This window comes from Mauremys mutica, chromosome 2, assembly GCF_020497125.1.
Source record: "Mauremys mutica isolate MM-2020 ecotype Southern chromosome 2, ASM2049712v1, whole genome shotgun sequence".
In the NCBI taxonomy this organism is placed as follows: domain Eukaryota; kingdom Metazoa; phylum Chordata; order Testudines; family Geoemydidae; genus Mauremys; species Mauremys mutica.
In genome coordinates this window covers 266,642,359-266,656,444 of record NC_059073.1, presented here as the reverse complement: position 1 = coordinate 266,656,444, position 14,086 = coordinate 266,642,359, and the positions used below count along the sequence as shown (strand labels likewise).

Here is a 14,086-nt window from a genome sequence, read left to right as displayed (position 1 = left end):
TGAACATTGCTGACAGCCTGGAGAAGGAAAAAGTTGAGAGGAGAGGGAGATGCAACAGGACATAATGGGGCTTCTCTGTACACTATTGTGGACCTACAGGTTCAACAATCCCAGTCTCCGCCTCCTCAGCAGTCCATGGAGAACTCCATGCAGCACCTACATCCTCCCCTGCCTCCAACATTCTATATGTCATCAGGGGCTGCTGTCCTACCCCTACCACTCCACCACGAGTGATGACATAGATAGGGCCCTACCAAATTCATGGTCCATTTTGGTCAATTTCACAGTCATGGGATTTTTTTTAAATGGTAAATTTCATTATTTCAGCTATTTAAATCTGAAATTTCACAGTGTTGTAATTGTTGGAGTCCTGACCCCAAAAAGTTGTGGGAAGGTCACAAAGTTATTGTAGGAGGGTTGCAATACTGCTACTTTTATTTCTGCGCTGAGTGGCAGCTGCTGGCTGGGAGTCCAGCTCTGAAGGCAGAGCCACTACCAGCAGCTGCGTAGAAGTAAGGATAGCATGGTATTATATGCCGCCCAGCTCTGAAGTCAGCACAGAAGTAAAGGTAGCAATACCATGACCCCCTAAAATAACCTTGTGACACCACACCCCCTCCAACTCTCTTTTGGGTCAGAACCCCCAATTTGAGAAACACTGGTCTCATCCTATACTATACAGATTTCATAGGGGAAAAGCACACAAAAGACCAGATTTCAGGGTCTGTGATGCGTTTTTCATGATGCTGAATTTGATAGGGCCCTAATTATAGACAATCACAGCTTCACATACACTGACCTGTGAATGCCACAGTTGCTTTCCGTGTAGCTAAAATGGACATGAATATTCTTTCCCCTTCATAAGTTCTGTGTTGTTAATTTATTAAGTTTTTAATTTATTTGCTTTTAAATTGCACTGATCTTTTCACTGGTTATTACTGAATAAAATTAAATTATTTTCCAAATAGATATTTATTAGCTCACAACATATGCTGCAGAATGCCTAACAGTTCTGAAAGCACCTACTTATTTGTTACTGTACAGCATGATACAACTCAGAGGATTGGTGACAAACACTGTAATAATCATATATGTACAACAAGCACTGTCAAATTTAATAGGTGCATTGACAGTGCTATATTCATATATGTACACCAAGCACCACACAGTTCTTAACAGACCGCGAAACAGTAGGGCTGATAAGGCACAGTATACTACATCGCGTTACTGTGTCTCACTGTTAAAGTGCCGTGCATTGAGCTGTCCTAATAACCTGTGGGTCTGGCTGTTCAAACTCAGCAGACAGCTGCTCCACCTCCACCCCAGTGGCAACTTTTCCCCTTTTGCTTCAGATACTATGTAGGACACAGCAGGCAGCTATAACCATTAGAATATTTTTCTCACTGAGATCCAGTCTTGTCAGTAAACAATGCCAGCATCACTTCAGTCTACCGAAAGCACATTCAGCTGTCATTCTACACCGCGGAGCTGGTAGTTGAATCTTTCCTTGGTGCTGTCAGGATGGCCAGTGTATGGCTTCATGAGCCAGGGGAGTAAGGGGTCAGCTGGGTCCCCAAGGATCGCTACTAGCATTTCATCATTCCCAATGGTAATCCCCCAGTTGGGAAAGAAAGTCCCTGCTTGTAGCTTTCTGAAAAGTCCTGTGTTTTTAAAGATGGGAGAGTCATCCACCTTCCCTGACTAGCCCATGCTGATGTCAGTGAAACATCTTCTGTGATCCATAACTGCTTGTGTAAACCATAGAAAAGTAGCCCTTTCTGTTTGATGTATTCTGTAGCAAGATGGCTTAGTGTCAAACATGTGCATGCTGTCTATTGCTCCACTGCAGTTTGGGAACATCATTGCTGCACATCCATCCACTCTGCCCTGCACACTGCAGAGAGTCACATTTCCACGTAGCAAGGATGATTAATGGCCCTGCACACTTGCATGACAACAGCCTCCACAATGGATTTTCCAACTCCAAATTGTTTTCTGATTTATCGGTAGGAGTCTGGTGTTGCAAGTTTCCACAATGCCATTGCTACTTGCTTCTTCACTGCAGGACAGTTCTTATTTTGGTGTCCCAGCACTGGAGGCCTGGGACAAGCTTGGCACACAGTTCCAGGAATGTGGCCTTGTGCATTTGAAAATTCTGCAGCTGCTGCTCATCACCTCAAGCCTGCATTACTATTTGAGCACTCCAGTATTTGAAGCTGCTCTATGAACGCCACCAGCAGCCTTGAATTGGTTCTTATTGTGTCCCACAGCAATCTCCAAGAAAACATCATGTCACCTGCTTATTTGGTGGTTTGTGTAGCTCTGCAAATTCTGGAGGATCACTCATCCTGTGCTTAGAATGCTTAGGATAATAGTGCAGAGCTGTACAGTCTCTGTGCTTCTGTCAGAAATATTGGTCAGCAAGGAAGGCCAAGCGGGTTTGTGGGATTTTGAAAAAAAGCATGAAAATTATGGGATGGAGACAGTTGCACACTGGTAAGTGGACCCCTTGCTCCCAGTCACCCCTGTGTGCATTGCCAAAACTTCCCAAAAGACAGTGCGCTGGATGGTGGCGGGTTGCAAACTGGGATGCCTACTCATGGAAAACTTAACTGCATTGATACAAGCACTCCTGGTAGGTACATGCACCCCCTGACACAATGAGCCAACTATGCCTGTGCACAAACAATATGCTAACGTTGACAACTTTATGCCCAAGTAACTTCTGTTGACCAAAGTTTGTAGTGTAGACGTGGTCCATACTGGGCTTAGGTCAGTTTAACTGCCTCTTTCATGAGTGTGAATTTTTCATACCCGAGTGACGTAGCTAAGTCCACCTAAGTTCTTAGGTATAGACCAGGCCTGAGTTTTCAGAGCGTAGAACCAGGCCTCCCAGGAGGCAAGAGACTTCCAGGAGCAGTCAGAGCAGCACTGATGGTAGGGGGAAGGAGCCAGGCTGGGCTATACCCACTCGTTCTCCACCTCCCACTCCATCCCAGGAGCCCAGATTTAGGTACCAACACCCCAGTGGCCTATTGGCTGGAATTCCCACTCCTTCCTGGGAGGCAAGCAACAGGAGCAGGGTGTGGGCTGGGCAGGTCACTTGCCCCACTGTGGAGCTGGGCTCTAGTGACACCACCTCACCAGCACCTAGGACAGTGATGTAGGGCAGGAGTTCCCACAAATTCCCAGGGTCTGATTTCTCAGGAGGGAAGAAAAACTCCCTCTGGTTGTTGCCTGTGTTCTGGCCACTTCTGCAGAGAGGGAAGCATGTTGAAAGCCTTTAAAATGAGACTGATGGCTGCTGTTTTTGGTTGAGCTTTGAAATAGAGGAGAACATTAACTGTTTAAAAAGTTAATCATTGTTCAGATGTGTAATAATAAGTTGGGCCAGCTGTGTGTGACACAAGTATGTGTATATCTAGAAATTGAGAACTAACAAGGAGCATGCCTGAAATTATCCTGATTACTACTGCTTGTATGTTCTGTCGCTTTGGGTTTTTAAAAATTTGCTCTTCAGGGCAGGGTCCATATCACCACGCCAGTTTTAATTATTTTGGTAATTTTTATTTAAAAATACCTTTCAGCAATTATGTCTGTAACAATAGAGACAAAGGATTCGGGAATGTTTTTGACAAATTCCTTTCTAGGCATATTAATACAGAACTTTGAGTAATTCATTTAAACTACAATACAGAACCGTGTTTCCTGTACCCCTCAGAAGCAGTGCAAAGGCTTGGGGGAGTCTAGTAATGGAGGAGTTGAGGGAGAGGGAAGTAATTGCTGGGAAGGAGACTGGGAATGAAGCTGGAGGGTTGTTGGGTGTGGGTGGGAAGTATGGAACAGATTTTTTTTTTTTTTTTTTTGAGGGGAGATAACGGGATTTGTGGAGCCTCTTCCATGCAGACCCTGGCTGACCTCTAGCCTCTCCCATTCAGCCAGGCATAAGCTGTCCCTGTCCCATGTTCCCTGTACCTCCACTCCCATTCAGTCCCTGGCTCAGTGCTGTCATCCATTAGCTCCTGTGTCCCTCTCTGTCCATCCTTCCCCCCTCCTCCCCCATCCCATGCCTTCTCACCTGACCCTATGGGCAGGGCACAGTCTCTGCCCACTCCCTCTCCTCAGCTGGCGGCTCATGGCAGGAGCCATCTGCCCTCTTTTCTGGTGCCACAACCACCCCTGGTGAGCAAAAGCTGTAATTGCAGCTTCCCTTTGCCTCCCCATCAGAATTGATTATTCTGCTTGGGAGTTGGGGGGAGACACTAATTCTGTGCTTGGCAATGTTGCAGAATTGCCCCAGGAGTAATGTTTATTCAGGGCTTTGTGCTGTGGTTACCCGATTCTGGCTGAGGTCTTTTGGAGCTACTGCAATACAAATAACTATCAAATTAATAATAGGTAAGTTTAATTGGGACTACATTTACATTTAGACTGATAAACTATAACTTAGAAATCCAGCAGTTGGATTTTAACCAAATTCTATGTAGGTCAGGTATTAATGGAGGGGAGATTCTTGGTCATTGAAGCCAAGTCTGCTTACTCAAGGGCTGATCTGATCCAGAGTCGTAACACACCTCCTTCTGCATTTTGAGTAGAGTAACACTAATAAACTGTAGTAGTGATATTTTGTGTTTTCAAAGCACTGTACAAACATTACTTAAGTTTCACAATTCTTTGTGAAGTAAGCAATTATAATCCCCCTTTTTGCAGATGTGGAAATAGCTACAGAAAGGTTTTAGCTTGTGCACAGTCACATCAGTGCCCAAACCAGAATTAAAATAAGTTTCTCATACCATTGTTCAGTACATCGGACCATAATGCCCATTTTACTATAACTGCTGTATAAGTATTTTTTGTTACTCTGTTTTCTCAACTTTTTTCTCATTTGTCTACCTCAAAGATATTTCATTCTTTGTTGAAGCTGTAATTAATGATCTATTAATTTTTGTATTCGTGGGTAGTAAATCCTAACTACTTGGAGCAGATGCCTTGAAACTTCAACAGATGTATGCTTAATGTAGAAATACAAACAATGGAGTATTAATTCAGCAAAGTACCTTTTTATGGAATGTACAATATAAAAATATAAAATTTTACTGACTATTAAATACACCTACCAAATGAGATTTTTCAAAGTCTGTTCTTTCTCAGAAAGCTGTAGATGTATTAGTGTGTGTGCGTGTTTTTATTTCTGGAAACTGGGCTACAAATCTTTAACGAGGTCCTAATAGTTTTCCAGGGTTATCAAGGTTTTTGCAGTGATCCATTCTGCACAATGTGCTCTGTGCATAGCTAGCCTTCAAGACCATTCAGAAACTAATTCTGCACTAGCTTTAATCTCTCTATTTGCTTAGTTTGAGCCAAATGGAACAAGTAAAATGAATTGTCAAGAAATTGCACTGGTTTCCTGTTTGTTTGTGAAAGCAAACCAGGATGCTTGACTTTGATCTAAAAAGCCCTGTATCGTTTGGCCATGGCTATCGGAGAGGACATCCCAGCCTTGGAGGTCAGTTGAGGTACTGGAGCTAATGGCTCCTTTGATTTAACATTGCGGACTTGTAGTGGGGCATTTATCATGAAGGACCCTCCAGCTCTAGAATTCTATCTTACCACTACTTTGACAAAATCTGTTGGCCTTAAGACCAGTCTCGTCTCCCAGGTGAGGCATGTAATATTATATTGGATGAGTTTTCCAATGGTGTCAGTAAGCCCTTTCCAAAATCCCATCCCAGATCAAATGACTTACAAGCACAAGTCCCATTCGATTTCAGTGGGACTTTGGATGCTCTTGAAAATGTTAAAACAGTCAAGTTTCCATGTTAGTTTGCCATATTAGTTAGGGCCCAGTGATAGTGATGGGTACATGTATCAATGAATAAATGAGATGAGGTTCTTTTTCCCCCTCCCTCCCTCACCTGCCCATTTCTTCACTTTACAAAATCAGTGCAGACTGATAGCTATGACAAATTATGTACTTGTAGGGTTGTTACAGGTCAGAATTTGAGATGCTTTGGAGACATGAGTGAAGAAACTTGTACAGAATTTACTCATTATTCTAGGCTCCAGCTGATGATACTAGTTCTTCTCTGAGCACTGAAATTTACCTGTACATTTTGTTTGTTTTTGTTTGTTTTTTGTTTTGAGTATTTTGTTGAATAGAGTGTGTAGTCTTGTGGCTTTCACTTCCTGAGTTATGCTTGTAGGCAATACAAGCTATTAGTGTGGTTTCTTCCAATCTTTCATACGTCTCTTTAAGAAGACTTTGAGCCTCAGTCATAAGACTTGTATTTGTATTTATTTAATTTTTGTAGCCTTAATTTTGCATTCTTTTCCTTTTGTATTATTTAACTTTTATAAGGTATCTTGTAACTTTTTGGTGGTTTGTTGGCTGAAGGTAAATACATAAAACAGTCAGTCAGTCCCAGATTCTGATAGAACAGTGCATAAACTCATTTAGTCTCTTACCCCAATCTAAGGAAGGAGTGTTGATGTGTGGTCTGTGAGTGAGAGTACTATGTGTGGAACATAGTACCATCAGACGTCTGCTCTTCTGTGTTTATATATATTCTTTCCATGTTTAGAAAATTAAAAAAACTAAAACTTCAGATGTAGAATGGGATTGTCAAAAGCACACTGTCCTAACTGCTCATAAAATTAATCAATGGGAGCCATTGACTTCAGTGGATACAGAATTAGGCCAGTGCTGATCATGTTTCAGAAAAACTCATCCTTTAATGAATATCTGATAAGAGTAATGTTAGCCATTTAGCATACTTTTTTTTTTATTGTCTAAAAATGTAGTGGTGTCAAACTTTTCAAAGTAGAGCTGTCAGAAATCATCAGGGCAGAGAACATAATATTTGAAAATGAGAATTGGAATTAAAGTTGAATGAGGAAACTAATGGACGGGATATGCAGTTCAAGAATTCCTGTACAGAAGAACTCTGTGTATGAACCATCATTTTGGGGGAGACTAACTCTGGAGAGGGAGAGAGCTATTTCCAGAGTTGAAGCTTCGTACCATTTTTGGTGGAGGGACCAGATTCAAAGGACAGGCTTTGAATTATCAGTTTAGTGAAACTGATTAGTGAATTAAATCTTAATGATGGTATAGTAATAACTTTAATAGTTTGTTTAATATCCATTGAAAAAACAAAGTAATATATCTACCTCAGAATACAAATACAAATGTTTCCAACCCAAATAATTTTAATCATACCTGCAAACCATTCTGTATCATTGTTTAAAAAAAAAAATACACATGGCTGATAGGTAAACCAAAATGCACAAGACAAAATGGATCCTTCTGAGAATGCAACAGTGACCAGTTTTATCCTGCAGACTAGAATAAATCCAAGCAAGATATTTGTATGCTTTTTGAGGCTTTTAAAGCTTCGACTCCAAGCTGGCACAACTGACACATAAATTTCTACAAAAATCAGTGGAAAAACCTAGGACACAGCTAAATCTGTGTACCAATCCATCAACTGTAGGATAAAGATAGACATGCATATGGAGACCTTCATGCAAGAGGAAGTAAAACAGGAATGCAATCTCAGCCCAGTCCTTGTCAGTATATACATCAGTAGCAAAACCCAGGGTTTCTACTAAATGCCTGATACTTGCTGATGATCTAGTCATACTATTGCCCTCTTGATATATTATACAAAAGAATTTCCCCTTGCTAGAAATGTACTGTAAAATAGCTTCTACAGGGCAGCCTTTTTTTTTTTTTAGTTCTTTCTATTAGACACAGAAATCAAACATCTTAAACGATATGTTCCTGGCCATCATAATAAATGTACCATGAAGCCTTAATATAGCTATAAAAACATCACATCTAGACTTTTGTATGCAATAAAGAACCATTAAATAACTAACACTTCCTGATAAAACCACTAATCTATTTTACAGTATAATTCAACCTATTCTGCTGCCTGGGAATGAAGTCTAGTGCCATTTTTAGCTACCATAATAACGGTTGAGACAAAATTCCAATGGAAACCATTTCCCCTACACTTCCACTAATTACCATTTATTAGACAAGTACTCAGCAACAATGATTAGAGCAGACCTAATCAACTTACGGAACAGAACTCTAAACTTTTGGTGCCCTCTCTGCCAAAACAGCATAGGTCTCACCGTTACAAAGCACTAGAAGATCAAAAAATGAATCGAATTAGAAGTATAAGACCTTACCATGTACCACTTATGGGTCTCTCAACTGTAACTCCTTTACCAGTGAAGCAAGCAAATTTTAAAAGGTCAAAAAACCCTGGATTGTTAAATAAAATACCAGTCTACAGCTCACTTGGAGGAACCGATCAAAACCAAGCAATTGAACTGGTGCAAATCTATACAACAGAACTCTTCCACTCAGATTTTCTGTATTTTATTATGAGGTAATCTAGGGGCAGATCCTACAGTACAGAAGTGGTGACTGTAGGAGCTCTTCGGATCATGACTGTGTATGTGCAGCGTCTGTGCTACCATAATATAAATAACATTAAACTCCAGGTGGAAACTCGGAAGTAGAGCTCAGAGCGCACCAGTAAAGAAATGTAACACAAAAGGGTGCTAAAAATCATGTGAGTTAAAACTAGTGAGGGTAATAAAATCACACAGTTGCTCAGTAAATAATGTATGCATCTTGATGGCTTTGTTTTTATTTCCATAAAAAGAATTATCTTGTTTACCTATCATGCAGGCTCTGCTGCTACACGTAGCAGTCCCCAACTATGCCACAGTGACGTAAAATTGACCGATTTCTTAAAAGTTGCACTGCTTCCCACACTGTGTATGGTACCAATGGGAAACTGATAATGGTACTTAGTACTTGCAAGGTTCTGCAGCTTGGCAGAGCTATGATTAGATCAAGAATTGGGTTTGTCTGCAGACTTGAACAACATCACTTAAGCTTCTAAATGTGAAATGAATTTAATCTTCACTTTAAAGGCTAGAAAATGTCATTTATTTTAATTAAAGCATACATTTTTGCCGTAGTTAAAACTTGACACTAAACTCACCAAGATAAGTTAGATAATTATTGAATGGTTCTTTCAAGCCATCATCCAAAATACAAAAAACTGCAATAAATAGTTTGAGGATTTGTATCAGAAATAACGATTTTTTAACAAAATCATGCACAATTTTTTTCCAATGAAAGGAGGTGGTAAGCCTCATAGTATCTACTGGAGAAATTTTGCGCCACTGCATGTGCACATAATTCACGTGCATCTTCCCCCTTCTCCCTCCCCCCCCCCCGCCCCGAAAATAGCTTCTGCTGGAAAAATTGCTGCAGTTCCTCTTTTTGCCCACCAGAGGGCGCTGTGGTGCTAGAACAGAGCAGCCACTCCTGGACAGCTAGGGGGGAGAGAGCCTGTACAGACGCTCCCTGGCTTATGCAAGCGTTCCAGTCTGGAACGCCTTGCGTAACTTGAATTTTGCGTAAGTCAGAAACGTATACCCAACCATTACGTGCCAAAACTTTTTGCATAAGTTGGGTTTGTGTAACCCGGGGGGCGTCTGTAGTGCCTTCTTCACAGTGCCTGTCAGGCCAGGTCAGGAGACAGGGGATATGGGGAAACAGACAGCATGGAGCTGCTGTGGGGGTCAGATGGGCTCATAACGGTTAGTGAGGGAGGACAGACTGGGGTAGAGGCTGGATGGGAGTGGAGGCACAGGGAACAGGGGAGGGAGTGCATGGCCACATAGGGACAGGAAGGTGCCTGAGTGGAGGCACAGAGACACATGGGGACAGGGGCAGATGTGCCTGACTGAGTGGGAGAGACTAGGGGTCAGCCAGGGTCTGCATGTGGAAAGCTCCCTAACAATCTTTCCCCGTGGACCCCACCCACCCACCCCCAAAACCTGTTCCCATCCCATCCTGGTCCCATCCATACCCAACAACCTTTCAAATTCACACTCAGGCTCTTTTTCAGCAATTACTTCCCTCTCCCTCAACTCCTCTGATACCCATGACTCCCCCAAACCTTTGCACTGTTTCTGAGTAGTGCAGGAAATACAATTCTGTATTGTAACTTAAATGAATTATTACTCAGAGTTCTGTATTAATATGCCTAGTAAGAAATCTATTTGTCAAAAAACATTTCCTGAATCCTTTTTTTAGCTGTAAGGTTAAGATATACTTGCTGACAGGTATTTTGAAATAAATTACCAAAATAATTGAAACTGGTTTGATTTATATTGTTGTTTTGACAAATAAAATATGTAAATTTTTAAAATACTTTGTGCATAATGTTTAATTTTTGGTGCAGAATTCCCCCAGGAATAACATGTTTAATCAAAAATGGGCAGTGACAAAAAATTACAGAAGATAAAACCCAAGGTTGTAGTGTGAAGTCCTGACTATGTTTACTTGTCACCGTATCTACCTCTAACAAGTCTTAGATCAATGGTCCCCAAACTGTGCAGTGCACTCCATGTAGAAGGGCATGGAGGAAAGTTCGGGGGGTGGCGCAGCAGAGCCCGGGCCAGCCCCCATGGGAGGGAGTGCCACCCAGCCCTGCCCCAACCTCTGCTCCTGCTCCCAGTCGCAGCCCCCGGCTCCTGCTTGTGGCCTGGGCCCCAGCCACAGCTCCACTCCTGCTCCTAGCTCCCAACCACAGCTTCCAGGGGGAGTGGGTGGCGAGTCCAGAAGAGAGCAACAAAAATGATAAAATGTTTAAAAAGCCTGACCTATAAAAGGTTTAAAAAAAAACCTGGACATGTTTAATCTTGAGGAGAAGGCTGATAACAAGTCTTCAAATATGTCTTAGGGCTTGGCTACACTCGAAACTTCAAAGCGCTGCCGTGGGAGCACTTTGAAGTGTGAGTGTGGCCGCAGCGCCAGCGCTGGGAGAGAGCTCTCCCAGTGCTGCACGTACTCCACCTCCCCGTGGGGATTAGCTCCCAGCGATGGGAGCCGCACTCCCAGCGCTGGGAGCGGGAGCCGCGCTCCCAGCGCTGCGGCACTGTTTACACTGGCGCTTTACAGCGCTGTATCTTGCAGCACTCAGGGGGGTGTTTTTTTCACACCCTTGAGCGAGAAACTTGCAGCGCTGTAAAGCGCCAGTGTAGCCAAGGCCTCAAGGTCTATTTATAAAGAGGATGGGGATCAATTGTTTTTCATGTCCACTGGAGGTAGGACAAGAAGTAATTGGCTTAATCTGCAGCAAGGGAGATTTAGGTTAGATATTAGGAAGAACTTTCTGACTATAAGGATAGTTAAACACTGGAATAGGCTTCCTTCCAATGAAGGTTGTAAAGTGCCTGTTATAGTAGGTTTTTAAGAACAGATTAGACAAACAGCTGTCGGGGATGGGCTATGTATATTTGATCCTGCCTCAGCATGAAGGCATGGCCTAGATGACCCCTCAAGGGCCCTTCAATCCTACATTTCTATGATTTTATCTTTTTATACTTCCACAAGTATTTGTTTAGCTTGACATGCAAATAACATGTCATTGAATAGTCATAATATTTCCTTGGATACAAAATAGTGTTGCTTATGCCCATAAGGGATTTTGGTTGGTTGTGTTTTGCTATTTCTAAATAGCTGCCTCTGTACAGAAGAGAACCCTACGGCTTTCTGTAGGGGGTGGGGGAGGATGAGAGAGAGCTCCACCTACTGGAAGTCTTACTGATGTATCCTTGTTACATTACTTGGAACATCTCCTCTAAAATGTATTGTTAATTTATCATGTCTTGTCTTTGTGATGTAAATACATAAATCCACAGAAACTAATATGTTTTATCTTTTTAAAAGTGGGCTAGGAAAGTAAGGTAAACTCCTCACACCAAGTGTCTCAATAGAATGTCAATTTTCAAATCTCTTCTTTTTGTTTTTATTTATAGGAACATCATCTTCAGCGAGCTATCTCGGCACAACAGGTATATGGAGAGAAGAGGGATAATATGGTTATACCGGTCCCAGAGGCAGAAAGTAATATCGCTTACTATGAATCTATATATCCTGGGGAATTTAGGATGCCAAAGCAGCTCATTCACATACAGCGTAAGTATAAATATTTTTTAAATGTATGTGAAAGCCTATATCCAAAATGTTCCTAAACTGATTTAATTAAAAGGATTTCTTAAACACCTATTGAACTACTGTTGAAACTTCCTTTCAAAGATTAATGTTTGTGCAGCATCTTAAGGTGTAAACCAGAGGTGGGCAACCTGCGACTCACAGGCTGCATATGGCCCATCAGGGTAAACATTTTGCAGACATTGACCATCTGCGGGCATGGCCTCACTTAGCTCCCAGTGGCTGCAGTTAGCCATTGTATTCAGTTAAATGGAGTATGTTCACCTCTTAAGATACACATTGTAGAATTCTTCATGGGATCTTCAGCTGCTTCTAGATGCCTAGATAGCCCACTTGAGTGCTGTTGCTTGTTTTCATCTTTATCTGGTTAGGAGATTTCAACTGTTCCTTTTAGATGTGGACCTCACCACAGTCATCACTTTACTTGGGGCAACACTTGAAAACATCTCAGAAGTTCTTGCTAATGTGGAATACAGTGATATGATTTAATTAGCAATGTCTTGAACATGATACCTGTGCCCCATAAACTGAATAGATTCCCAGTTTATTTCTGGATAAAAGATTGGGATTGATTACAAACCTCTTTCTTGAGAGTACTGACTACTTCCATGACCATTTACTTCCTCATGCTCTCTCCTGATAGCAGAGGTCAACTGAAGTTCTTAAGCTGAATGCCCTGTGAACAAAAAGCAGTCTTCAAAATGTTACCTGTATGTAAAGTTAGATTATCATAGGTTCGTCTGGCATGATCTTTAACCAATTTTTTATTTATTTTTGTGTTTTTATTTAAGATATTAAGGTTATTGATGAGGAGGACTTGGGTGATGTCAGTTTAGTCATCAATGAAGCTTTTTGCTGAAATACCACATCTAATTGGGGTGAAATTCTGGCTTCCTGGAAGTCACCCCAAAAAACCCAACCCCCTGACTTCAACCGGGCCAGGGTGTTGCTCCAGATTCTTAGATTGAACTATAGGAAGTATACTGGATAGTAAATGATAAGCAGTTGAATGCTTAGGTATTATATTTATAATGTCATCTTCAGTTAATGTCTGCTTTCATTGTGTCAATGCATCTGTTTAATTTTATTCTTTTTATTCTTGTTCACTGTACTTTTAGATTTTTTTTTAATAAAAGTATCAAGTTGTTACTGGAGAACCTGTTTTATAGATTCCCCCCTCCCTTCCCCTGCAAACAAAAACCACATATGTTCTGTCTTGCTCTCCAAACCATAAAAGTATAGCCTATAATCCCAGGCACTTTTGTTGTTGTAACGAAATACTTCCATAGTACTTCCATGTTAACATTCACTGTATTGTTTAGCTTTTAGTTTGGATGCTGAACAGCCTGATTATGACTTGGATTCAGAAGATGACGCCTTTGTGAATAAGTTGAAGAAAAGAATGGACATCTCTCCTTTGCAGTTTGAGGAGATGATAGACAGGCTAGAAAAGGGCAGTGGTCAGCAGGTACAACATTATTTCAGATAAAAAATGAAAAAAATACTTTCATATGTTGCTATTTCTTGTAACACATTGGGTTTTTACATTTAGCCAGTCAGCCTGCAGGAGGCCAAACTGCTTCTGAAGGAAGATGATGAATTAATTAGAGAAGTGTATGAGTACTGGATTAAAAAGAGGAAAAACTGTCGAGGTCCCTCTCTTATCCCAGCAGTAAAACAAGAGAAGCGAGATGGTTCCAGCACAAATGATCCTTATGTTGCTTTTAGAAGGCGAACAGAAAAGATGCAGACTCGAAAAGTGAGTAGATATAAAATCTGGCACATTCTTATTGTATTGAAGCATTACTAGGTCAACTTAACTTTTAATACTTAATCTTGAAAAGAAAAGGGGAAAAAAACACTATTTGCCTGCTAATGGCATCACTCAATTGAAATATTATACAGTCAAACTACAGAAGTTTGTATCCCAGGAGTATCAGGTTTTTTGTTGTTGTTTTTTTGTTTTTTTTTGGGTAGGTTACTACAAAATCCAATCATCATCATAATAAATAATGCAGGTGACTTGTAACTTGC

General features: G+C 41.2%; 1 protein-coding gene across 6 annotated transcripts in view; it reads left to right on the top strand.

Moving 5' to 3' along the window:
• The window catches only part of EPC1 (enhancer of polycomb homolog 1), a 108,492-nt gene that overhangs the window by 66,615 nt on the left and 27,791 nt on the right, over positions 1-14,086 (top strand). For all 6 annotated transcript variants that reach the window (XM_045003827.1, XM_045003826.1, XM_045003828.1 and 3 more), the window contains 3 exons: positions 11,857-12,016; positions 13,375-13,520; positions 13,605-13,811. In XM_045003827.1, coding sequence (XP_044859762.1) covers positions 11,917-12,016; positions 13,375-13,520; positions 13,605-13,811 — 453 coding nt within the window. In that variant the 5' untranslated portion in view covers positions 11,857-11,916. The remainder of the gene's footprint in view (positions 1-11,856; positions 12,017-13,374; positions 13,521-13,604; positions 13,812-14,086) is intronic.